Source organism: Perissodus microlepis, chromosome 1 (assembly GCF_051167445.1).
Source record: "Perissodus microlepis isolate ML-2025 ecotype Zambia chromosome 1, ASM5116744v1, whole genome shotgun sequence".
Lineage (NCBI taxonomy): Eukaryota > Metazoa > Chordata > Actinopteri > Cichliformes > Cichlidae > Perissodus > Perissodus microlepis.
In genome coordinates, this window is record NC_140461.1 from 20,881,392 (window position 1) to 20,908,870 (window position 27,479).

The 27,479-nt window shown below is 39.1% G+C and overlaps 1 protein-coding gene across 1 annotated transcript in view; it reads left to right on the forward strand.

Annotated features, from left to right (window-relative positions):
• The window catches only part of pde3b (phosphodiesterase 3B), a 47,158-nt gene that overhangs the window by 6,474 nt on the left and 13,205 nt on the right, over positions 1 to 27,479 (forward strand). Inside the window, exon 2 of the mRNA XM_084934607.1 lies at positions 25,825 to 25,875. Within this exon, the coding sequence (XP_084790733.1) occupies positions 25,825 to 25,875 (51 nt within the window). The remainder of the gene's footprint in view (positions 1 to 25,824; positions 25,876 to 27,479) is intronic.

Consider the following 27,479-nt stretch of genomic DNA (forward strand, 5'->3'; position numbering starts at 1 on the left):
TTTTGCACTCACTGTCTGATGACAGAATCTATGTCGCTCTGACCCAAGCGGACCCTAGTGGACTGGGAGACATGGGTTTATTAGATAGCAAAAATCAGGATTTACAATTGTGTTCCCAATTAAATTTGGAATTAAAAATTCAATCATTCAGTCCCTAATTTCAGTTACCAAAAGTTGGCATTTGAAAATTAATGAAAAGGTTTGTAGTGCTAAAAAATATTTGATGGAATACAATACAACAGCATGACTGGCTAAAAAGGGAGCATCCTGGTTCGACAAATTGTTTAAGAATTTAAAAATCATGTTTGTGAATGGAAAATTGAATGTCCAGTCAAATATTATTACCTTTTAGAAAATCCGATCACCTGATGTCTGAATGTATAATCTGAATCAGTTTATACATTTCAATACTGCATCTAAAATGCAAAGTAAAGCTTTCTAAATAAAATCAGGAAAAGCTGAAGCCTTCTCTGACTCGGTGTCCATTTATGTGGAGTGGAAAAGTGTCCTGTACGACGGAGTTGTACAAAGAAAATGAAGGAAGCATTTTGTTTTAGTAAACTACTGATTTGTAATTACTGGTTCATTGCCATAAGTGACAGGCTTTGGAAGAGTTTTATTTTGAAAAGACTGAACCTCCAAACATGTGTAATATGTTAGCTATGTAACACCTCCGACTCTGAAGACATTTAAGCACATTCACGGTTCCACCTGTGTCCACTCAAATCATGAACTTTTTATTTTAACTGTATACTGTTTACTACCTTTGTAAATTTTATCTGTCATTTTTTAAATACTCTCAGGTAGTGGGCAAGCATAAAAATGAAATAGACTTTGCCGTTACAGCCTTACTTAATCTTTTGTCAACCGCAACTCTACAATTTAAATAGAATTGTACCAACTACACTAGTGTCAGCGCTTCTTTAGGCAAGAACCAAATGCAAAAATGAGAGGACATCATCAGGATTTCACCTTGAGTCACAAAACTACTTTACTATTCTTGAAAGACAATTTCTCAGCTGTCGCTGCTTGTGACTGTATGGGAACAGTTTCTGTTGCTAGTTGAGAACACGATTTTTTGTAATGTGTGATCCTTGAATGTGTCAGATTGACAAGATAGGAAAACCCTTTGTGGTTGCTGTCACCTTAAATTCAGACTATGAATTTTAGACTTAGTTTTAGTTTCAGTTAATGTTAACTTGTGCTCTCGGTTTTACGTTTTGTCACTCAAAATCTGCACAGCCAAAGCATTGTGGGTTAACTGCAGTCGCAAAATCTTTGATTTACTATGTTAACTGTGTGTGTTAAATTCTTATTTAATAGATATTTTAAACATATCAATGATTTCAATCTGACTTAGTAAAAACTATATTTTGCTAATTTCATTGTGGGATCAGTCTTGCACTTTGAGACTGTCTAATAGTCATAAGGGTCACCGGATGGAAAAAACAAACAAACCCAAGAACCCACAAACCAAGTGAAAATTTATATTAACCGCTCCATATTTGGTTATGGGCCTTTAGAATAATTTATCTCCAATGACTGTTTTTCCAAAACAGTGATTTTATTGTCCAACCCTCTCTGTCAGCGTGCGTCTGTGAGATCAACTGAGGTATTTTGAGACGGAGAGAGTAAAGTAGACTTAATTTTTTTTTAAAGTAGGATTAATGTATTTGGGCTTTCATGGCAGAAATCTAAAAGCTCTGCTTCATGACTAAGACCTCAGAGGCTGTATTAGCAGGCCAGTGTTGAATTCAGGGAGACAGCCCTTTTATGTGTGGTTACCACTTCACGGGGGCAAGAAGAAGTAAATAATACACTTAACTAACCCCCCCCCCCCACACCACCACCACCACCATCAGCGCAACCCCCACCATGCAGACAGGAACAGAGAAGCAGGCTGTAGAGAGAAAGGTTGGAGGGAGAGCAGCGAAAACGCAGAGCAGCTCTCAGCTGTCACGTTAGCTTGCTGTAAAGCCATGTGGAATGATATAACATTGACGTCACAACCAAGTGACGTACAACAGGGTTATTGCAGAGAGGGGGGGGGGAATTACAAGTCTTATTAATTGCCTGGTAGCATATAATGTCTGCCTCCAGCAGCGATGAGAAAGAGCGAAGCACTCAGTCTTTAGGCAGTGTGCAATATGAAGTGTGTTTTGGTGGAAAAAAGGTGCCACAAAAAAAAGAGTCTACTTCATATCAACTTATTCATTCAGAAAATCACATAAAGGTCCAAAATATATAGAAATTATATATTTATCTGTAATTATACTTTGCTTTGATATATGCATATATTTTGCTGGCAGTTTATTTAATTCTGTAAGCACTGTGTAAGTTAATGTTTACTTTGAGCAAATCCTGCCTTATCAGTATTTTCAGAAAAGCAGTCACGTATGTGTTGGAGAATCAGTGCTTGTAATCTGCTCGGGCCTAAATGCAGTTGATCTACAGATCAAATCGTGGTGAAAAACATACGTTTTTACTGTTATGTGTCTTTAGCCTCTTTATGTGTTGTTTGTGGAGATGTAAACCCTTGATGCACGTTTAGTTTTTCCCCCCCTTTGATTTGCTGTTATATCAAAACTGAAACACTGTCTGAGCAATGTATATTAAATTCAGGAGTAGTGTGTGTGTGTGTGTGTGTGTGTGTGTGTGTGTGTGTGGACTGCATGCTGAAACAAGCACTGTTTTGTGTTCCAATACACATTTAATCCTGGTCATTTCATCTTTTTCAATTTGGTATAAAGTATGAAAAAAGCACATATATCTCATATTTTAATTGTATAAAAGATAATCAAATCAAGTCTGATTGGCTGAGATTGGGCCACTCGGGGCCTGATATTTACAGAGGATGCATCGTGAACACTTAAGACAGCACTGATATGTAGTTTTATGTTGTTGTTGTTTTTTAACTTAGAAAATTATTTAAAATAAAATAGTAGACGTGTTTGTGTAGTATAAAAAAAATTTAATCATTGTTTTTTTTTCCCTCTCAGTCCAAGTCTGACAAGAATAGTTTTCAAATATAGGAATTGTGTTTTTCTTCGTTTCTAAATTGAAATGGAAACAGCCATTTTTAGCGAAAGTGATAATTCTCTGTGACAAATTGTGAGCCAAGCTGAGCCTCTGTTGAACTGAAGGAGAGTGATACATGAGGGGTAAACTGTGTGTTTAGGAGGTTGTGTAACAGTTGCGATATCAAGACCAAGATGTCCCAATTCTCAGCGTAGCAACTTTTCACTGATTCCACAGGTAGCTTTCATAATATAGGTAACAATTTTATAAATATTAAATTAATCAGTAATATTGTCCGTATGAGTGATGGAAATTCTTCAGGTGTTTCTATTTGAAAAGTGTATAATTTGCAAGCCCCAGTTGGGAATTGCACTGGTTAAAACTTTTTGGGATTGGATCCAGATGGGCTGCCGTGATAGCTTCTGTGAATTCTGCTCCCAGCCCGCTTTCTTTAAAGTCAAAACTAGTTTGCGTAGCTGCTTTTAATTTCTCATCGCAGCGGCAGAAGTGTTAGAAAGGGTTAACTTGTGCGAGGCGCAGAGTGAAACAGGATGCAGCGACTGCATTGTCAGCCTGCTGGTGTGAGTGCAAACAGATGAGGAAATGCTGGAGCGGGTACTCCAAAACTCGGGTTGCCCTGGAAACGGTTTGCGTCATGATCACCAGCAATTAGCTTGCAGCTCTTTAGTTTTCATGATAGGTCTACCAGAGCTTAGCCTAATGACTCTGGTGTCTGAGGAGTCACCGTCTAAAAGGGGGCTGAAAAAAAAATATGAATTTATAGTTTTATTTTCTTTGGTTTTTGTTGTTGTTGTTGTATTTTTTTTAACATTTTGTTTACAAGACTAACAATAAATTACAGTTATTTGAGGGATTAGTTATGGCAGCATGTCCCCTGTTTCTTATTTGTCTCTAATGAGCCTTAATGTGCTGTCCCGACTTTGTCTCAGCCTGTATTATTATCTATACAAAGCTTATTTGTGCTGAGTTTGTGTGTTGTTGAGGCCCAGAATGTTGGACTGGTCAGAGCGATGCGGAGCCATTGCCATCAGATAAATCTGGGCCATTAAAAAAAAATTAAAAAAAAATCTGCAACTGTTGTGCCAGCCTCCCATACTTTGCATATCTTGGCTTCTGCACAGGTTTTCTTAAATACACCACGAGATTCCCAACAATGCAAACATTTTAGGTGGCGTTGCTTTTTGGGCTCAGGCTGAGGTAGCTGAACTTTTCACGTGCTGGCTGTTTGCTCAGTCCAGTGATGGTGTGTGAGCAGCGTGGTAGGGTTAAATTTGACTGCTGTGACATAGATGGTGGGAGCCCCCTGTGAGAATTTAAGCGTGGAGAAGGAGAGGTTAAGGATGTAATAAATTTCAGTCTAACGTAAAAGAGCACATGCCATGGGTTTTACTGACTGTTAATAGTCTCCAGACAACTTTATTGACATAACCTAATCTTTTCCTCCAATGTTCTTAAAGTGTTTTCAGCTTTTGCTGGTGATTCGTTCTTACAATTATCATTTTTTGCCTCGCAATCTTTCTCCCTCGTCTTTTCTCTCGCTCAGTATCTGTTTCTCATTCTCTCTGAGTTTCTTTCTGTCTCTCTGTGTGCGCCTCTTTTGAAAACGGTGTCAGCACTGCTGCTTTTACACCAAAAGGCTGTTGCTAAGTGACGGTTGACGTCAGCCGCAGCTACAGAGGAGGGCTTGTGTGTGTTTAGCAGCTGAGGGCAGATCCTACTGAAAAGGGCAAAACTGTGAAGCGCTATTAGTCACTGCAATGAAAACCCGAACTCCAACCAACAAGATCGTCATTTGCACTAACTGTGCACGAATTATTCAGAACAACTCATGTTTAAAAGTAAATATTTTAAAGTGGAATGATGAGGTTTAGACTCATATATATTTTTTTTGTGACTGCACCCGACAAATCCCCACCCCCTTTTCTTCACTTTTTCTTCAGTCTGTCACTGTCTCACTTTTTTTCTCACTTTAACCCCCACTCCTCCGTCTACCCTTCCCCCAACACGCAAACACACACTCACACAGACACACACACACGCACGCACACTGAAATGTCAGATCCCCCTTCCTCTCAAGTCAGATTTTGTAGGTAGATTTAGTGTCGGACAGAGGTCTCTAACTCGGAGCTTCAGGGTGATATCTCCCCCATCCTGTCAAGGCTGCTCTTGATCTACTGGCAGTTGTTCAAGGTAATCAATTCCTAGGGAACCTGTATCATTGTTTACATCAATGCAATCTGCTCTCCCTCCTGTGACAGCAAATTTTCAAATTTGAAATAAAAAGTGCAAACTACACTGCTAATATTTATTTATTTTTTTACAACCCCAATTCCAAAAAAGTCATGGTGCTGTTTAAAATTTAAATAAAAAACAGAATGATTTGCTAATCTTATAAACCCATAGTTTATCCACAATAGAACATAGAAAACATATCACATCTGGCACATTTCACTATTTTGTAAAAAAAAAAAAATTTAAAAAAAAATCTAATTTTGAATTTGATGGCAACAACTCGTCTCAAAAAAGTTGAGATGGGATGGAACAAAGGAAGGAACGTTTTGCAACTAATTACATCAACTGGCAACAGACAAATAACACGACTGGGTAAAAAAAAGAGCATCTTTGAATCAAGAGGCAGAGTATATAAGAACTAAAGATGGGCAAAGGGTCACCAATTTAAAAAAAAAAGAAAGATAAAAAAAGAAATACATTCACAATTTCCCTCAACATAAAATTACTGACACTCTGGGTATGTCATCATTTACAGGGCATGATATCAGCAAATTATTTAGAGAATCTGGAGAAATCTCTGTGCGCAAGCAACAGTGGCAAAACTCTGTATTGAATCCCTGTGATCTTCAGGCCCTGCATCTCTGCACCTTAATTTTAACAAAGGAGTAATATAGCTGACATTGTTTTAATCAGTAAATATCCCTGAACCCTCATTTTGAAGATAACTAATTATTTTAGAACTGTCCCTAAAGTTGCGTTGTTTAACAACTACAACACCCAGACGAAGCGCCGTCACTGTAGTGTGCTCTGTTTTGCTCTTACCGTTGTCTCTTTTGATCTTCTTGATGAAATCTTGTGTTTTACCCGGGGAGCTGATGTGGGTTCACTCTTTGCATATTACCACTACTCTTGCAGGTGCAGTCAGTTTGTGTCATATCCCCAGGGTCCACAGCAGCTGGTGAACCAAATAACACTTTTGATGCATTGTATAACCTCACTTGTTTTTTTCCTCTACAAAATGTATTTTGTTTGCCCAGGCACCATTACCTGTTGTTTCCCCCTTTGGTTAAGGTTTCACTATCAAACCTAAGTATTTTATTTAAGTAAGTATTGCCGGAGTTTGTCCACTCATTATCTTACCTGCATGTCTAAGAGTTTATCTTCCAAAGTTTTGTTTTTCATCTGTGATGCATGTACCTCCGTCTGCCGTGGAAGCGCATCATCCTTGGCCATCAATATTCATAGTTTGTGACATCCGTCCAGAAGGAAGCATACATACTATAAGTGCTACTATGATTATTTTGCAACATGTTTCCATCTCAAAGTCTGTTTACTGTTTACAGTTTTTGCAGAACCATATTTTCTCAGTCGAAATTATCAGAAGTTTCAGCAGATCAGTGCAAGGAACATCTTAGTAGGTGGCCTCTAATCTAAAAAGCTTGTGCTTTCGTGATGCTCACTGGGGAAAAATATTTGTGAGAAACATTACAGAGTAATGGCACAGGAGTTCATGAGTCTGTATACAGCAAAAGATGCAAAATAATTATGGCTAATAGAGGCTGCTGCAGGTGGAACAAGCACCAACACAGAAGATCCATGGACAGGGGGGGTTTTAGCAGTCATATGGAGCTGACTGATAGCGGAATGAGTGAGCATAGCGCACATGGTTTAATTACTGCAGCTAAGAGCTGGGGAGTTAGAGCTGGGATCTGCCCCAAATTATTACTGATCCTTCAGATGGTCTCGTCATGATATGTCCATAGGATTTTTTGGAGAGTGATATACAGGGATCAAGGCATGATGGAAGAGGAATTACTGTCAAAATGGACTTTTCAAGTTAAAGAAATGTCATTTTTTAAGACACCCAGGCCACCGTAACTGTGAGGGAACTCCAGGCACTGTTCATTAAATGAGTAAAGATGCATTTTAATGTGTTTATTTAGTTAGTTTACTTTAGCAATGTGTAGGTCCCCTTGAATAACTCCTAAACTGCTCTGTTCTGTCTGTGCGTTGACCTCTGGGTCCGCTTGCAGTCCGACTCTCCTTCTTTGTCCTTATCTGTCTCAACTGTATCAAAGGATCAACCGGATCAGCAGTGGACTTGATGCCACATATCAACAGCAGGCTCCCTGGCACGACTCTACAGACATGGGGCATTAGGCACGGCAGTAGTTGGCTGGATTTAGGCACGGATTAAAGATGAAATATGTGCAACATAAGCTTAACTGTACTCAGAACAGATCATATAGAAAGTTTTGTGGCTCTAAACACAGACACATCAGGTTGGTGTTTATACATTTAGCAAAAAACACAGGCATAAATTCAATTTAAAAATCGAGGTAAATACACTTGGCAGTTTTCAAAACTCGCTAGATGGCTGTAAGAGTTGTTTCCATTCTCTTTTGGTTTGTCTTTTGCATATACAATGACTTGGGACCAGGTTCAGAGCGCCGGCACGTCCACAAATTTACCAAAGGCTAGTAAATCATCAGCCATATGTAAAATATTTAAGGTATTTATTATAGGCATCAAGGCAAAGGGTTGAAGAGGCAAACAGGAGGGTAAAGATAGAAATGCGAGAGTCTCTCCCACCAACTCTGCTTAGACGACACCATCAGGAACGATGACAAGGACGGTAGTAAAAAACTAGTAGGGGATGTTGGGTTGTTTGAAAGGAGTTATCAGGTCGTTAAGATAATGTTTAGCGACATAAATAAATCCACAGCACAGGTTTCTGAGAAATAAAAGGTATTTAAAAGTAGAATTTAATAGGATTTTTTAGTATAGTATAGCTATAGCTATGCTGTGTATGAAAGAGTTGTATATGTCTTGAGCACCATGATTTCTGTCTTCAATTAAAAAAGGAAATAAATCCAATTTTCCGCTATATTTTTCTTTAGAAGCGTTTTATACAACTTGACTCTTCCTTTTCATCAGTACCACAGTTTAATACCTAGAAAGAGTGTGTTCTACACATGCTGGTGAAATGGGTACACAAAGATCTTACCTTTGTTCTTCTTATCTCTGTTTAGTAAACCTACTTCAGGTTTGTTTGTGTTACTCTGACTCATCTGACAGTCCGTCAGAGTTCATGCTATGTGGCATCTGTTTCGTAGGCAATGCTCGCCAAGGTCTAATTTTATACTTTTCGATTTCGACTCATCTGGCCACAGAGCAGTATTCCACTTTGCCTCAGTCCATTTTAAATGAGCTTTGGCGTAGAGAAGACAGCGGCATTTCTGGATCATGTTCACATGTGGCTTCTTCATTGCACGATAGAGCTTTAATCTGCATTGTGACCTGCATTCACAAGTAATGATTTCTGGAAGTGTTCTCGAGTCCATGCGGTGATTTCCTAAATCGCTAAATCATGTCTGTTATTAATGCAGAATCACCCGAGGGCCAGAAGATCACAGGCGTGCAATAATTATTTTTTAAAGTTGTCCCTTGTGCACGAAGATTTCACCAAATTCTCTTTTCATAATATTACGTACTATAGATGATGAGATATTTAAAGTCTTTGCATTTATTCTTAAATTGTTCCACAACTCGTAGCTGCATTTTTCTGCAGATGAGTGAACCTCTGCTCAAACCTAATTATGTTACTACCCTGCTGCTAATTAACCTAATCAACTACAAAATTTCCTTTTATTGATACTTACCTTTTGAGCCTTTTCTTGCCCCCGTTCAAACGCTTTGAGACGTGTCATTAAGCTAGATTTAAGTTTAAAATGAGTCAGTGTTTTTCATTAAAAGGTAAAATTCCAGAAGTATTTATTTTAATTAAGTCGAAATAAAGTTAATAGAAACATTTGTAAAGGTGGAAACTATATTTACTGGCAAAGATTTAACATTTTTGTTTTGTGCTTTTGGGTGTTGGTCACTGTGGGCATATAATATATGTTTAATACAATATATATAGTCTAAATACAGCCTATTCAGAATCATTTCACCTTAAACTTCAGTGAACACATTTACTTTGACTTCTGCTGGTTTTCTTTTGATTCACAAAAGTTCTCTGTTTTCCCACCAGCAGTTTCTCCACGTTTTGTCGTAGAAAGCGTACCGGTCTCGTGGCAGTTTCACTTCATTATGTGTGTACTAAACACCAGAGACTCCACACCGTGAAAGACGCTGCAATCACGTACGAAGCCAGGGTAGATTATTCTCATGCTTTTGGACAATGTAACAAAAGTAATCTTGAGGCCTTTTGCACTGCTGTAGGATTTAGTCCCTGACCTGCTACCCATTGTTCAGGCATACCAAGAAGTTGGGGGGTGGGTACATGGAAATTTTGAATGTGAGGATATAATAAAAATAGAGGTGCATATATCTTGGACTTGATCACAAGAAGAGAAAAAGCTTACACCCAGCTCACAGGCACACTGTTAACTATTACTAGGCCCTATAAAATTCTAATGGTTAAAATTTGAACATTTATCTAAACATAGAGAAACACCCTCTCTCATTTGAGTCATATATTCTGAGGAATATATATTTCCAGTAGTCACTGTTCAGCTTTTATCTCTGCAGGGTTTCTGCCAGTGTATTGCAAGCCTGGCGTCCGGCTGCTGAGTCCAAGCATTTTTTAGAAAATGTAATTTTAAGATTTTTTTAACATGTAAGAAATACATTTAAAGTTGGCTAATTTATGTTTTAATTATCATGCTCACAATTTTTATTAAAGCAGCTCAGAAGTGCTGCTAAAACTCTAAAAGTGTATTAAAAAGTGAAAAAGAAACCAATGTGTAATATTGTGTAATGCTCAGCTGCTACACGTATGGCAGGTATGGTTCAGCTGATCCTGAGCTTAGCGTTTCTTTAATGCTCTCTTGCTGCTATAGCATGCTTTGCTTTGCAAGTGGGGGATAAACTGTCCTGTGTCTCTGTCATCAGCTCCGGTGTGTCTGCACTGCAGCTCCACGTGTTACAGTGAGTGGATAGCGCTACATTAACCGAGCGCTACGTCAATTGCAAACAAGACGAGAGGAGTGAACCGAACAGACTGAAACATATAGTAAAAATATGTAGCTGTAAAACCACACAGGGGTGCGACGGGAGGCTTAGAGAAATTCTCAGGGTATTAAAGAGTTTAGTGTATTGATGAATTCAGCTGTTAATGTTTAATGGCAAGTTTTCTATTGTAGCTCCTAGCTGGAGTTGACAAACTCACAGAGTGCTGTGAGGCATTTTGAAAAGAACATGTACAAGCCCTGTATGATGCTGACCTTTACTTCTGTGATCCAACCCAGACCTTCACACCACGATCAACAGAGTAAGAAAGAACAGGATGAAACATGCTCTTTGTTGCTATGGAGCAGCCGAACAGCCTCTCACTATGGATTTGCTTAGATGGGTGAACTGAGTTTGGTCAAATTGTGCTCATACTGTACAGCTATTGAGTTATTTAACTGTGTTCCCAAAAAACTTTAACACCAACTTGCCTGCCCGATGTTGAGGTGCTTCATCGTGGCCCAAACTGTACTGATTTGAACTCCCCATAAGCTCTTCTTTTTTACATTTAACCTCCCTGTCGCCTGAATGTTAATGGCAGCTTTGTGACTGTGATACTTAAAGGAGAAATAAGACGCTTCCTAGAGCCAGTGTTGGTCACTTGCTTGTAAATGATTTACTTAATCGCAGTTGTGCTCTTCTCTCTCTGTTCTTCTCGCTCTGTCTCTGCTTCCCTGGGAACTCCTCCTACCACTGCTCAGCTCTGATGGATGGCGTTTGTGTTCACATGCTTGTTATTGGCCAGAGCTCCAGGGCTCAGGCGTTAGGTTGTGTTTATGAGAGGAGCCTGCACTGATTCCATGATAAAACCAGATGTTCCCTTACAAGGCTTCGAGCCTCCCTCATCTAGTTCTCATGTCCATATCAGGTATAACCTTCCTGTTCTGTACTCGGGCCTCCCAGCCTCGAAACTATAGCTTGCTCTTGGGCTCCGCAGTGGTCAAAAAAGGTTGTGTGTGAAGGGCATGCATCATATGTTTGCACTTTGATAGAGAGAAACAGTCCTTAATAGAAAATGCAAGGAATATGGACTAGTTGTTGTCAACACGGAAGTGTAAAAATATTAGACTAACAGCTTTGTTTCCATGTTTTCTCGCAGTGCATCCAGTATTGTGGGCTTGTAATTTGCAATGAGGAGAGGGTAGCTAATTCTCCCACTGGAGACAGATTGATAAATGACTTAACTAGTTAATCAATTATCAGAACTGTTGCCTACTTCAGCACTAAATTATACAGTTAAACCAAAACACATGGCGCAGCTGCAGATGTTGCACGTAATGTTTCGCAGGGTTAGGACATACATGAAGGGAAATGGCACACAGATTAGCTGTTGTATTTAAGAGATTGTTACCTCACTGCTATCTCATCTGTTCATTGTTAGCATACGTAAGCCCTGTTAGATGCCAAAACACCGGACAGCAGGTTACAGTAAAATGAGGCAGGATTTTACAGCTCTATAAAGTTACCACAGTGGCATTATTCAGTCCTCTGTTTAGATAATTGTGACATACACACTGGAACTATGCAGTAATCCACCTGGAATGTGAATTTGCCCGTATTTGATTTTCCAATTTGCCGTACAGCATTGTTGTAAAAGTTCACACTGTTACCATTTCAAGAGTTTATGAGACTAAAAAAGCGAAATAAAAAGCAGACGGTCAGGATACTGCGCAGTCAAATGGATCTGCCAGCACGGAAGCTCTGCGAGTACTGTCAGGTTAATTTGTTTATTCTACCTACAGGGCTTTCATTTTTTTTATACCTCTATGCTGGCATATGCAAAACAAGCATGTAACATTATGCAGTAAAATATGCAAAATATATACTGCATGACTGTGTGTGCAGGATGGAAGCTTGTTGCCTTGGACAACAAGCCTACCTTTGTCCCTGGCATACATCGAGCCTTTGATAATGCAAAGTTTCAAACGGCTTGTTGTAAATCAAACATTGGACTGATATAGGGATATACAGCTGTAAGGTCTGAAAAACAAAGCGGCGCTGCTTATTGTGCCCCGATAAATAACTGCCGAATAGGTTTCACTTTTTTCACGACTTTAAGTGAATGTTTGATTAAACATTCTGTGTGTCAGAAGGTCATTTGCCTTTTCAGTAATTATGTGCAGTACTATTTGGTAAACCTAGAATATTTGTATGAACCTGCAGATCAGAAAATCAATGCCAGCAGAAAGGACTTTGAGAAGCACTGTTTAGAGTATTTACACCTGGGCTCTCTGCCACCGCTCTTCAAAGGTCATACATGCCTATATTCTTGCCAATCTCTCGTGATAACGATGAATTGCAGCGTACCAGGTCAACAGAAAATTTAAGCTCAGATAAAATGTAACCTGGATACATATCATCTACTAGAGACTACCTTCAGCTATTTATAGGGGCATGATTTACAGAGTGGTTTCCAGTAAACGTGGAGCCGAAGTCACGCATGAATTAAGTCCCTTTTGAGGAATATGTTGTGTAGAGTTAAAAGCTGTAAGACATTTTGTTCCCCTTTCATTTGACTTTTACTTGAAGCTCATCTTAACTTTAATCTTAACCAAGGTATAAGTTAGTACAGTGTGTATTTTTTTTACAAGCTAAACTCTGCTTAGTTTCAGTGTAGTAGAGCACAGTCAAAAGGTTGCGGGCCGTTGGAGCATGAAACATACCATTGTGGGAAAAAGTTCATCATTGACGTAGCAGGGTTGACCTTACTCATATTGTGGCATTTATGTTGTTCCTGCATGTTGTGGTTGTCATTGTGCAAGCTCCATTTTGTCTGCTGTGCAGGCTACTGAACTGAATTGTCTGTGTCTTACCTTTTCTCACTTCACAAACTAGAATTCAGAACGTTTTGAAATTATATACATTAAAACCTAAAGCCATATGACTTAACAAAAATTGGATTATGTTGTATTTTTTGTGTATTTAAAATATTTGGATATTGAAAAATAACTCAGCATAATTTTTATTTTATGCTTGACATTTTTTTCTTGCTGGTGCATTCGCTGCATGTTGAAGAATATATGGATAGACATTATAGTTATTATTAGTGCTACTAATAAGTAGTAATAAGAAATAATCCAATCTAAGCTTTCATGCTCTTTACACCAAGACTCATCAGACCAGACAACATTTTTTTCAGCCTTTTATTGACCTGTTTTGGTATCCAGTGTGGTCTTCTGCTGCTGCTCTGTTGTACTCTCAGAGATGCTCTTCTGCATATCTTGGGTGTAACAAGTGGTCATTTGTATGGAAGCCCGTTTCCGCCACAAAAAAAAAGTATCTGTAACTCAAAATTTCAAGTTATTAACTCGAAATTTTGAGAAAATAACTTGAAATTTTGAGAAAAGTAACTTAAAATTTTGACTTACTTTTCTCGAAATTTCAAGTTAGCGCTGCCAATCAGTAATCTACGTGAATTACGTCATATTCTTGTTGCCCAGAAGGATATGCCACAGAGGAATGCGCACTCAAAATCGGATTGTAAGCTACCAATGTAGCAACAAACTGGCACTTTCGAGAGTACGTTTGCCATAGTAACGCCATGTGATTCAGCTAACAACACAAGGATTCATCATTTGTGAAGCCACGCTGAAAATACTCAGCAATTTGTGCATTCATGACTGGCTGTAATACTGGTAGCTTAGCTGTAGTATTTGGAGCTGAGGGCTTCAGCTTCCAGGTAAAAAGGAAATAATAAGGAATAATAAATAATAAGGAAGTAATTCACGTAGATTACTGATTGGCAGCGCTAACTTGAAATTTTTGTGTTACTTTTCTCTAAATTTTTAAAAAAAATAACTCAAAATTTCGAGTTATGGATCCTTTTTTTTCAGTGGCGGAAACGGGCTTTCATACATTTGAGTTACTGTTGCATAAGTAACAACAAAAGGCATTTTCGCTCAGAAAACTGCCGCTCATTTGATATTTTCTATTTTTGGAGTCTTTATCTCTAAATACTAGAGATGGTTGTGACTCAAAAAAAATTGTTAACTAACAAACTTTAGCCACTAGTTAATTCTGTTTTCAGCTCCTGTCTTATTGCTTATACACTCTTACACATAGCCTTGGACACTACACACCTTGTGAAGTACTTGTGTGTACTGGCCAGCCCTGCTTTTTTGTCTACATCCCCACAGTGTGAATTGATTTTATGCAGAAATTGTGTGTTTCTTTGTTTTGTTTTTTTCAAAATCTGCTGTTGATAGATTTCTTCTGTGGATGTTCATCTAGAAGTTCATAGCCAATAAGATCGTGTTGTTGACAGAAAACAGGTCGATCCAGGATGAGTTCACAGATCCTTTTAAATAGCTGGATTCATAACCATCTTGCAGTATGTCCCAACTAAAACGTTTCGTAATGGAACTTCTTTCACTTTTACATTTGTCAGTGCTTTGCTTTTTAACAGCTGAGTCAGAAGGTGTTGACAGTCTTATCAATCAGTATTGTCGCTTGTGTGAGTTGATGCTTAAAGTATTTTCTGGAGGCCTGTGCAGCCAAGCGAAGCTAAAATACAATTCTGTGGTAGCAATCAGCCTGTAACTGAAAGTGACTACAATAAGTTAAGCAAAAACATTAAATGAAGATAAATGGCTTGTTTCCTGTGCAACTATGAAATGCTTATATTGTCAAACTATGCTATAAAGCAGGAAGTACAGTTTTCATTGGAAAAACAATATGTGACCACGTTGGGTGCAAAAAAGTGACACTAGTAATTTTCTTCTGATTTTATTTGGTATTTGTAAAATTCTGGGCTAATGTAAATGCCAGGATTTAAAACAAGCTGCAGTCTCTGGGGTTGTTGAAGTGCCCTGAACTTAATATCCTTGAACGACCACTTGAGGCTGGTCCAAAGGTGAATCATTTCTTATGGAACCATAAAGACTAGTTTTATAGGAGAAATAAACATGTTTACGTGACTCACCTGTTAAATTGTACTAATGCTTATGCAGGTCTTACAGGGTCTGAGTGACCACTCCAGTCACAATAACAGTTCCTTCAAGGCACTTTATATTGTGAGGTAAAGATTCTACAAAAATACAGGGAAATCAGATGACCCCCTATAAACTAGAGATGGCACGATACCACTTTTTTATGTCCGATAGCGATATCATAAATTTGGATATCGGCCGATACCGATATGAATCCGATATAGTGTGTTTTTTAATCAATAAAACTGTTTTTTTAATATCTTGCTGCATTTTGTATAAGTTCAAATTCAATTTTAAAAATCAAACAAACACTAAAGCTATTCTGTTATACCTGTATGTAAAAAATACACTGCACCCAAAATATTTCATAGTTCAGCAATACTGATCAATCTAATAAACTTAAACCTACTCAATCCTTCCTATTCTGGTATTTTAAAGAGTAAGCAACCTAACCAATAGGGTTCTAAAACTCCCAGCAAAAAAAAAATAATAGGGAACCACCCACCACCTCATGATGCTTAATCGACGTAATCAACTTTAATTTGATGCAGTGTGAAAAAAATGCACAGAAATCCGTTATTTTTCAAGAATAATTAAATAGATTCAACGTCTTTCTTCAACAGAATTGCAGAATTCACAGATGGTATCTTCTCAAAGGAAAAAGTACTATAGCTTACTAGGGTATATTAGACTTAATAGTTACTATATACAGTAATGGACTTCTATACTTTTTACATCAGATTAAAACTTTGGGTGTAAGATTCAGATAATTATTTATTAAAAACTAGACATTTTAAATGAGAATAAGAAAGAAAAGTACGTCTTTGTGCCCCCTTTTCCCTGTTCATGCCCTATCGGCCCCCCTGGCTAAACTTTGATAGATCCGCCCCTGCACAGTTACCAGCCGTCAGCTACGTAGAAAAGGATCCTGGTGTAGAAAGTAATATTAAATAAATTCTAACAACAGATTATCAAGCTTAAACATGCTGCTGTTGTTCAGCCGCTGGTTTCCTCTTTCTGGCGCGAAGTGGGGCAAAAACAAAGAAGAGAGACGGACTCGTGACAGAAAAGCCGATCAGCTGATCATTGATCAGTTTCACGATTGAAGTAGCAGCAGGAGAGGGAGGGAGAGAGAAGAGGCAGTCGCTCCATATATCGGTTGTTAAGCTTAACGCTGGAATGCTTTACAAACATTCAGAGATGAACTTACACACTTGCTTTACTTCTCTCTGGGATCACTTTCTCGGAGATGAAATGCCGGTTTTGTAGCGAGGCTACAAATACTGAACCAGACAACAGATCTCGCACGCCACAGCCGCTCTATCACGTGATGCACACTGCTCCGACGCGCTACGGTTATGAGCCGAGTTATGCCATGTCGCAAGTTTTGTGAGGTGCTTTTTTGATATTTAATGGATCGGATTACATTTTTTATTTCTCTCCGATATCCAATCCAGTAATTTACGTCAGTATCGGACCGATACCGATACTTAATATCGGATCGGTCCATCTCTACTATAAACAAGCACTTTGGCAACAGTGGGAAGATTAAACTCACTTTTAACAGGAAGAAACCTTTAGCAGAACCAGGCTGAAGGAGGGGCAGCCATCTAGCATGACTTGTTGGGGGTGAGGAAGGAAAACAATGGAAAACAGCATGAGATTAATAACTAATAATTAAATGCAGAGTGGTGTGCAAGCACATAGTGAGCGAAGAAGGTGAGTGAACACGAAACATTTGGTGCACTGTGGGAAGCCCCAAGCAGCATTACTAAAGGAGGATTCAGGGTCACCTGATCCAGCCCTAACTATATGCTTTGTCAAAACGGAAAGCCTAATAGTCTAGACGAAACACTCATCTCTGGTGAATGCAGATGGTGTCTGCATCTGAATATAATGCCCACTTCAAAGTTATGCTCAATTAAGTGCATAACCACTTTGAGTAAAACTTGGGTGGTGACACAGGTGGCTTGCTGTGTGGTTATTTGTACTAGCAGAAAAGTAGTTAGCTTTCGGTGACAACTTTTCATTCCACCCTCTCCTGCAAATATGGTTACCCCAAAACCCTGGGTGCTCATAGGCAAAATGGCATATTCAAGGCTTTAAAATGGTAGTCTAGAAAACAATGTGGTAGATATGTTGGCTTTAACCATATTTTACGTGCAGTGTGTTTTATTTATTCCGCCTTGTGTGACAGGCAAACAAAAGCTGAAGCGTTCTAATGTCTTTCTGGTCTTTGATCAAATTATCTTAGAGCAATTACTCAAAATAAAACTGATGACATACAAAAAACAAAAGCCCCCCAAAAAGCCTGCAAAGACATAAGAAGTACTCGCTGTTTACTGACACTTCTTGCAGCAGCAGCAACACTCACACAAAGAGACTTCCTGTATCTTTTCTTGGGAGATCCAAGAGTGATCTCAGGTCAACTGTGTTGTACTGTAAATCAACAAAGTGGAAAGTCTGCCGGGACACTTAAGTATCCTCTACCGCCACTTTCTCTTGAATTGAGGACACACCTGCAGAAACAGAGCAGCCTGAGTGATTTCTGCTCTTGCCTTTGCTTCCTTAGGCAGCCATGTGTTTTTACTGTAGACTCCTCCAATGTGTTCTGCATGCTTTTGCTTGTAAGGCCTCTGTGTCTTTTGCTAAAACTTTATTTGATCAGCAGTTTCTTTGGCATCGACCATGTTGAACACAAAGTAACTTCTTAGTGTCGGCTCATAGCCATTTCCTTCACCACACAGGGGTGTAAATGGGTCAGTTTAGTACCTCAGATTGTGTCACATAAAGTTTAAAAAAGTCCTCTAATATTTTGAGTTGAACTATCTGACAAAAAACACCATTTCCACATGCCTCAGGCTTGTCCAGTCTCTACGCCTTGATAGCAGTATCCAACTTGGCAGGCATAATTTTCCTTCTACATTCCAAAAGTCAAGTTGAGCTTAGTTATAACTCTTCCATTCTCTTTCTCTGTTAGCCTCTGTCCAGCCCATCTGCTTTTTGTGGGGACACAGACAGCAGCAGCAATTTTCCCCTGTGGAATTAGCGCCTACGTGTGCACAGGCTGTGTGCCGCACATCTACAAACTCATGTAAACAAAGTGCCATAGTAAAATCACATGCTAGGCCTCAATGATAGAAGATGAGAAGATCAGTCTGCAGCTGCAAGGAGCGACCATAAGTGTCTTTAGCCTTAGTCTTTGATTAAACAAAGCTTTGTTGATGTAGGCCAGACATGCTTGGATGTTGGATTAGTGTTGAAGCTGATCAATCACTTGGTCTTGTCCAAATTCCTCTGGTTTCTTGTTTTTCCTATTTTTGCTGCTATTTTTAGATGTAGTTTTAGTCGTATTTATTTAACTTTATAAAAACTCATTTTCCATTACATCTCTGAGGACAAATCCACATTCCACATTTAATTCACAACATACAGTAAAGTCTTGCTCTGCTGCTTCATCCCGCATGTGATTTTTGCAGGACAAAATTTTATTAGTCTCATTTGTAACATAATCTTGACAAATGGGCACATGTGGTCACATCACATTTGGGACCATTTATGCTTGTTATTAAAACTATTATTATCTATAGGGCACGGAAATCTGGAAATGTTGCTTTTTAGGTGAAAAACGGCCTGCAAACTGCAAAAAGCTCCACAAAGATATTCTAAATAGTTGTTACACATATACATTAAAAATAAACAAGCCCAGCACAAAACATGGCTGAACATGGTTTTGCATGCACATCTGTGGATACTTGCTCTTGCTTGTTGTTCACTTAATTATACACTCTGGAGCTGGTGGGGTCCCATGAAAAGGCATCTGTAACTTATCAAGGAAACTAGAGTAAATGAATTATACTCCTCGGAGAACAAACAACAATGTTTTTCTAGAAGGAGACAAATAAAAAGGAGGATTTGGAACTTTTCACGGTATCTTGCTCTGTGATAAAGGTCATGCGAGTGTAAAAGCTTTCTGTAGAACTGGTTTGAATGGAGTATATAGTTCACAAGATGGTAGCAACACCCATATGGAAATAGAAAAGATCTATAGTAAATGTTTATGTTGTACATCAGCGGTTCCCCAACCCCCGGGCCTCGGACCGGTACCGGTCCGTGAGACGTTTGGTACCGGGCTGCGAGAGTTGAGACTCAGGTGTGAAATGTATGGTTTTCAGGGTTTTTATCGGTTTTCAGCGTTATTTTGTTATCGTTTTTATCGTTAACTCTGTTTTCCTGGGTCTTTTCACGTGTGTTATGAATAAATCTTCTTTTTTTCGGTACCGGTACTAGTTTTATTTTGTTGTATTTATCCGCGACACCTTAAAGGCCGGTCCGTGAAAATATTGTCGGGCATAAACCGGTCCGTGGCGCAAAAAAGGTTGGGGACCGCTGTTGTACATGACTTATCTCATAGAGGTGGGAATCACCATACATCCCACGATACGATATTATCACAATACTTAACGCACGATACGATATTATTGCAATTTTTAAAAATATTTTGCGATATTCAGATTCTGTACATAAAGGTAAACTTTATCAATATTCATTTTATCTAATATCAAAGTCTCACACTCGGTCTTTCTCTCATTTCAGTCAGTTGTATTGTTGACAAACTGAACGGTTTGTATTACAGTCTAGTCCAACTTAACTGAATGCAACCATCTAGTCCAATTATAGCTATTCTGAACTATGCAATTTATGAAAACTATGCAGCCCATTCAGCAACTGAAGAATTTGAAAGTAAATTAAAACAAAATATAATTTTACATTAAATAAAAATTTTTTTTAACTTAATTAAAATAAAACATGTCTTAAATTAAAATAAGTAAACTGTCATGTTTATTGCTGCCATAAAAAAAGTTAAACACATTTGGACAGTGTCAGGATTCTTGCTCAGAAAAAGGATCAACATGCTCTGAAGTCAGAGCACAAAAACCTTTTTTGTAACAAAATATCGATTTCTGCTGTCCCTGTATCGATACATTATTAGCAAACAAAATATCACGATACTACACAGTATCAATTTTTTCCCCCACCCCTATTATCTCATGCTATGATTTACTCATGTAAGTGTCCCCTTTAGGATTTTCTTAAACTATATGACTATAAAAATGAAGAAATAATTAAAGAAAACATTATGCAGCATGAGAAAAATGTGAAAGGACCTACTCTCATAATAGTGTGAGACAAAGAAATATTATTGGACTTATAAATGATCTTTTTTAGATCAGCTTTCAGTAATGACTCTAAATAGAGAGAAATAGCTACAATAACAATTATCCTCATCTGCCCTCCTCATTCTTCTATTTACGACACTTTTTAAGAGGTTATTTGTGTACTTGCCAGTAGTTCCGGGCTGCTCCTTTGTTAGCCTCATAATATATTGTGGATAATTATTTAATGGGGCTTATCTTATCATATCATGTAGCATGTACCAGTTGTTGTAGTTTACACAACCAGTTCTTATAATGTTAGTGCTAAAGACCAACTGTTTAGGCTTATCTTCATTAGAGATTGTTAAAGCCTTAACCTCATAAGATGGATGTTACATTAAGGATGGACCAGTGGATTGCCTTTACAGTTCCCAGTAGTTTAAAAGGTGTAATCACACAGTTAGATTTGCAGTGTACAGTTCCCAATAGGGTGGGAAGTGGAGTTTGTAGTAAATGTAACCAACCATATGGTGATGTAATTGGGAAGAGCAAAAACAAATTCATAAAAACTCACTGGTTACCACATGGCCATTAGTTGCATGGTACTAAAACTGGGTTGGACCCTTTTTGCCTGAATTCATCATGGAAACATTCCTCGTGGATTTCGATCCGTATTGAAGTGATAGCATCACACAGTTGCTGCAGATTTGTTGGTTGCACATCCTTGATGGGACTCTCCAGTTTCACCACATCCTGTATGCTGTATTGGATTGAGATCTGGTGACTGTGGCGGCCACAGTGAACTCATTGTTAAATGTTCAAGAAACCAGGCTGATGAGCTTTATGATACGGTTGATTATCCTGCTGGAAGTAACCATCAGAAGATGGGTAGATTGTGGACATAAAAGGATAGACATGGTCAGCAATCGTACTCATGTAGGCTCTGGTTTTTAAATGATACTCAGGTGGTACTGAGCCAAGTGTGCCAAGAAAATATCCACACCACAGCATTACACCACAGACAGATGGTAGGATGGGTCCATGCCCTCACGATGTTATCAGCAGAAATCGAGACTCATCAGACCAGGCAATGTTTTTTCCCCCCCAATCTTCTCTTGTCCAATTTCGACAAGGCCATGCAAACTCTTGCCTCAGTTTCCTGTTCTTAGCTAACAGGAGTGGCACAACTTTTGCAGTTGTAGCTCAAGGTTCAGTGTGTTGTTTTCAAAGATGCTCTATGAACACATCACATGATACGTCAGATGATACGGAGGAAATCAGAAATCTCTCTTTGAAAGTCTGCCAATTTAAATTTTGTCATATCAAGGGGAAACCTGATAGAGAGGGAAAAAAAAACCACTTTCAATTTCTTTTTGCATTTTAGAATATTGTATTCAAGTGCTTTCTTGTGGTGTAGTTTGTTAAACTCCAGATAAAAAAAGTGCAAGTACACTCTTGAGGATCAGACGATAGTAGATGTTAGATGTTTTTATTGTGGAAAATGCATAGCGATAATGATGGTGAGGTGAAGTGAGACATTGAATTAACAGCTGCTGTCTTCTGGTTGCCTGTGTGTTTCTCTCAAATGTCTAGAGAGCATTTTTCAAATTTTGCACAGAGGTTTACTTGGATTCAAGTTCAGTCTGATTGGAATTAGTTGGTCAAAGATCAAGGTCGCTGTGAATTAACAAAAGCCATAGCCAAGAAGTGATGACATTTGATATGCACAAGGTCAAGGGTCAAATTCACTTGCCTTCATAGCAATCTGCTGCAAAAACACACTCGCCATTATTTAAAGCTGCAGCTCAGGAACACGAGGGAATTTTGACCATATTTCATCTTTGGTCAGACACTGAATTGGTGACACTAATCTTTAGCGTCTGTTTACCAATTTAATTCTTTTAAAGTCTTTTCTGCATATAAAATATGAGTCTGAGATATGTGGATGCAGCAACCACAAAGTGGAAACTCTACTTGTATTCTTTGTAGTAGGATACAGTTTGTCTGATATATACAAATACCAAGAAACTGGTTTTATAGTATTTAAAAATACTCCAAAGGACACTTGCAGATGTTCGCTTGCGCAAGGCACGCGCTGAACAATTCCAGGTCCAGTGAAGTAGTAGATGAGTGTGAAAGAGAGGAATGACATTTTGAACGAGCTCCTTTCCACAGTCAAAGAATTTTCCATGGCCCTGCCAGGTCGCCCTGACAACACTGGTGACAGCCATAGGCGGCCTGGCCATCTGGAGGCCCCTGATTTTTCCCATTGGACTTGCTGATCTATGGGGCTGCTGTTGAGACCAGCAAAAGTCTTTGGCCCTGTGGGCTGTCCAGCTGAGTTTTTACAAAGTCATTGTGATGCAATGCTAAAAGCATGCTAAATTTGAAGAATTTTAGTAAAGCAAAATATTTTATCACACAGGTTTCCAGTTTATCTGCGGTTGAATGTAGGATAAAGCCTTGTAGCAAGTCTGTCAAGGTCAGAAGTTCAGAGACAATTTTTAATCCCAGTCTGCTTCTTCCTTAGCCTGCCTGAGCTCTTACACTAAGCTACAGGCACACTTCTGTCAGTTCAGGATGTGTCTCCACCCCCCACCCCTATTGCACTTTTTTCCTGAATATAGCCTTAAAAACAATCAGGCTGTATCATCTTGTCCCCCTCTGCAGGTCTTGACAGCCAGAGCTTAGCCCTCATTATCAGCATGTGCATGTGCAGAGGGCTGCTGACGCTGTGTGTGTCGCTGCACACTGACGTCAGCAGTGCCCCGCTCCTCTACATGCAAATGCCCTTCCTGTCTGGCTGCCATTGATACCGTTTCTCTGCCCTCCCCACGCACTCTTATTAGCATGTTTTTATCAGTTCTAGCACCTCTCGCACCACACAGCCCAGCTAATATGACACACAGGTGTAACCAGCCCGAGGCCTAATGGCCCGCACAGTTTTATTGACTCCTGTTAGGAAATATTTATGACCTGTGAGAGGAGTTATTTTCTCGTTTCATGTTATGCCATGTTTATCAGTATTTGCCAGTGTGTTTTGATGTGTGTTCTTATCTGTACAGCTCGCTTTCTAGCCATCTTCACACATGCAGAGAAGCTCAAAAACTCTGAAGACGTCAGGTTGGCAGCTCCGTAGTACAAACTCACAGCGAGCAAGTGGACATCATATGTCCTGCATTGCCCGTAGTTGACTGTTAAAAATGCGTGCGTCTGATAATTTCCCTCCTGGAAATAAAATAATCCTCATAGCCACATTTATAAGGTCGTGCACACAGTGTTACTCGGAATCACATATAATCACATATATTGATTAATTAAATTAATCAGATAAGCAGGTGGTCTGACATAATCGGCATCATGTCAGAAAAAGTCAAATTAAGCTGCAAGCATGTTTAGTTTAGTTTGATCCAAATCTAGTTTTTAATTAGTTTGAGTAAAAACAAAACAAAACTCTACCACAATGTGAAAAACTGTCATAGCACTTACCTTACCTATTACATATATTACCTATGGTTATTAGCGGTGTATTACTGTTTCATAAGGATAAACATGTACGTGTTAGATCCATGCTGCACAATACTTTTGACGAGTATATCTGCAATGCTTGCACGATGGTGAAAGAGGTGAATGGCATTTCACTTGTGTTTTGCTATATCTGTGCCGCTGCTTGCGTAAAGGTGTCTACATGTGCTGAATTGTGCGTCTTTCCCCATGCTATGATTTCGTGACGTCGCTGGAGACAATATCTCGTGCTCATTGAAAGATTTTTATCGCGTCACGTGCACAAGAAGCACGTGCCTCTTGACACAAGCTTTACCGGTTGTGGCGCTAGCAGTGATTCATCCAGCTATTCCTGTTTCTGAGCTTAGCGAGAATCATGGAGGAGCCCGGGCTGTTGTGTGTTATGCGCTCAGGTAAGGCAGAGGTGAAGGAGAGAAGTGAAGAGACTAGTGTAATGGTGAGGTTTTGGTAGCTTTTGTACACGTTTTTTTTTGTCTCTCTCTCTGTAGTTCTCAGCCCTTTACTCTCCATCCCGGCTTTAATGGCATCCGCTCCTTCAGCTTTTACCCATCTCCCTCTCTGTTTCGGCCCTTCTATTTCTCTCTGTAAACAAGCAGAAGGCCAACAACTCTGTCCTCAGGCTGTCTCCTGCCATCTCGTTGCCATGGTGTATGGAGCATTGTTTGCTGGCCTCTATGTCGGGTTGCCATGGCAGGGCTTATTTGCCATATTAAATGTTTGGCAGCACTGTACAGATGCTGATGACAAACACCCATCATCCCACTTTGATCAGTGAAACAGTCAGTGATTAGAGGAGATGGCATGGATCTACTGATCTATTTATCAAGCTTAGTAATAGATTACTGTATGGACATAATCAACAAATGATGCCGCAGCTGGTAAAAAAATATAGTATAAAGTAGCTAGTTTTGGTATTTAAGTGCCAAAACGCAAACTTTTTGCTTTTCAGCGTTCCTCTGCTCAGTCCTGTGTAACAGTAATATTTCAGAATGATAAAAATTTGCTTTTGATTTTGCTGATTGTGACCTAATTATGTCTGATGGTATCATGGCTGCATGTGTGTTTACATGATCAGATGAGACTTGTGCTGCTTCTGTGTGAGGCATACTCCCCTGCGGTTCTCCCTCTTGTGGAGCGGGGTGAGACTGCATGCTGGTGCTGCAAAAGAAATGTTTAATGTCTGGATTTTTACACATGAAAGTTCACTTTTTGGCACACATGTATCCAGTTCGTAAGCTTCACGTTGTGATTTGTTATGCTATCCAGAAATGCATATGCGTATATTTTATAAAGTGCATGGCTGAAATGTTAGGAAAACAGAAAATGTGCAAGAGGATAACTAAATTCAAATACTTACAAATTGCTACATTTGTATACGCTGTCATAAAGGTTTAGGTTATTTCTGAAACATACTGTTAAACAACTTGCACAGCACTTTGACTGTGCAGCTTTGTAATATGTGAGAACTCCTTTGTAGTTACTAACAGATAGCGCTTCTAATTGACGTAGTTGAGGCTTGATAAGATCTCATAGCTCTATTGTAGACGCACCTTGGTGGTTTTCGTGGTTTGCTTTTCTGCTTATGCTTTCAGTGAGAGGCCTCTGTCTGCCGTCACTCAGGCAGACTGCATTAGCATACCTGTAGTAAAATTTGTATTTTGTGGCACGGGGAATCCCTAATGTAATCTGCGACTACATTGTGTTGTGTTGTGTTTAATGTTTAGATAACATGAAGAACAGACGAGCAGAAGCTGTCTGTTTGTGGCCCACCGGCGCCTGCTCTATAAAGTCATAAAGCATTGTGCTCAAAGTGGAGCATAGGTCAGAGCACGAGCTCCATCTGTGTAGATACATTTCATATTCTCTGTTATAAATAAACACACATACAAAGATGACATTTGACTGACGTTTCCTTTGTTTCTTCTTTTCAGATGATCTTATGGGACTGGGATCTGAAACACTGGTACAAACCACAGTATCAGGTCAGTGCTGTGCTTTGTTTAGCTCGCATGTTTATGAGGGTTTAAGGTTGTGGGTAATTCAGGAAACACACTGCCTATATAGTTTCTTTTAGATAGTCAGTCTGTAGTCCACCCACAGAGAGTAATTCGGGTTTAGTGCATTAAGTTAAAACACGTATTTTGTTTATACAGCAACCTTTTCGTCAGGTTTTGCTCTTGTGTCTCACAAACAACAGCATTTCATATGAAATCTGCTCTAAAAAAAAGAAGGGATAAAACCCTGTAACAGATTGCGCTCACAATTTTGGGGATTTCACTTTAGACAATAGCATGTCACTTCAATAATCCAAATTTCTGGTCTAGACAGTGTGTTTTCATCCACGTACACTATTTTTATTATCTTGCTGTGCAAAAGGCTAGAGGAAGAGAAGAGGGATAAGGAGACAATAAAATAGAAATCATGTGGAAGAAGAAGTTGGAAACAATACATAGTGTTTAGAAACAATTAGGGAACACTTAAATTACACATCGGATCTGCAGTTCTGTGAAAAACGAAGTACACCCTTACGCCATCCATAGGAACTAAGAGGGTAAGTAGCAGTCAGGTGCTGCTTATCAAATGTACTTGATTAAATGTAAACGCAAGTGTGAGCGGCACCAGAAACGCAGAAGTTTCTAGAAGAAGCTAGTTTCTAGTCTGGAGCATTCAAGTGTGAGTTACAAAATGCCACAAGATTTCCAGGAGTGGACATCCCAGGAAATTCAACCCAAGGTCAGAGCGTGAAATGCTTGGAGAAACTGCAAAAAACCCAGTAGCTACATCTCAGACTTAACAGGCCACAGTTAGCATGTTAAATGCTAAAGTTCAAAAAGACTGAACAAGTACGGCTTCGTTGGAAGGGTTGCAAAAACAAAGCATCTTCTCTCTAAGAAGAAAATTGCTTAGGTTTGCAAAACTGCATCCGAACAAACCACAGATGAGACCGAGGTAGAGATGTTTGGCTGTAATACATTTCACCACATCTGGGGAAAACCAAACACAAACACATCAACACAAACACTACACAAGCAACTGTCAAGCATGGTGGTGGAGGGTTGATGATTTAGCAGCCACATTATTATGGCACCTTGCAGTTATTGGGTTGACAATGAATTGTCAGTGAATGTGAGACCATTTAACTGAGAGCTAAAGCTCAGCCTAAAATAGGCCAAACAGCAGAACAATAATCCCAAACAGAGCAGCAGCAGAATGGCTGAAGAGAAAAGCATCAAGGTGTCCAAAATCAACCTGGTTGAAACGGTGTGACTTTGAAGGAACTGTGGGTGCACAAATGCCCAAAATTTATTGAACTGAAGCAATGCTGTAAAGGAAGTGGGTAAAAAAACAATGATGTAAGAGATGGATAAAGTCATAAAGAAAACGATAACTTCAAGTTATTGCTGTTAAAAGTAGACCTACGAGTGGCTGAGTCATGGGTTGTTAGTTTTTTACAGTGATGAATCAGTGAGTCCTGTGAAAACTTTATCTTTATCTATCACGTGACTGTATATAAAGTTGATGTACATTGTGCAATTTACACAAAGACATAATAGTCAGTGGAAGCCAAAATCGTCAAGGACCGGAT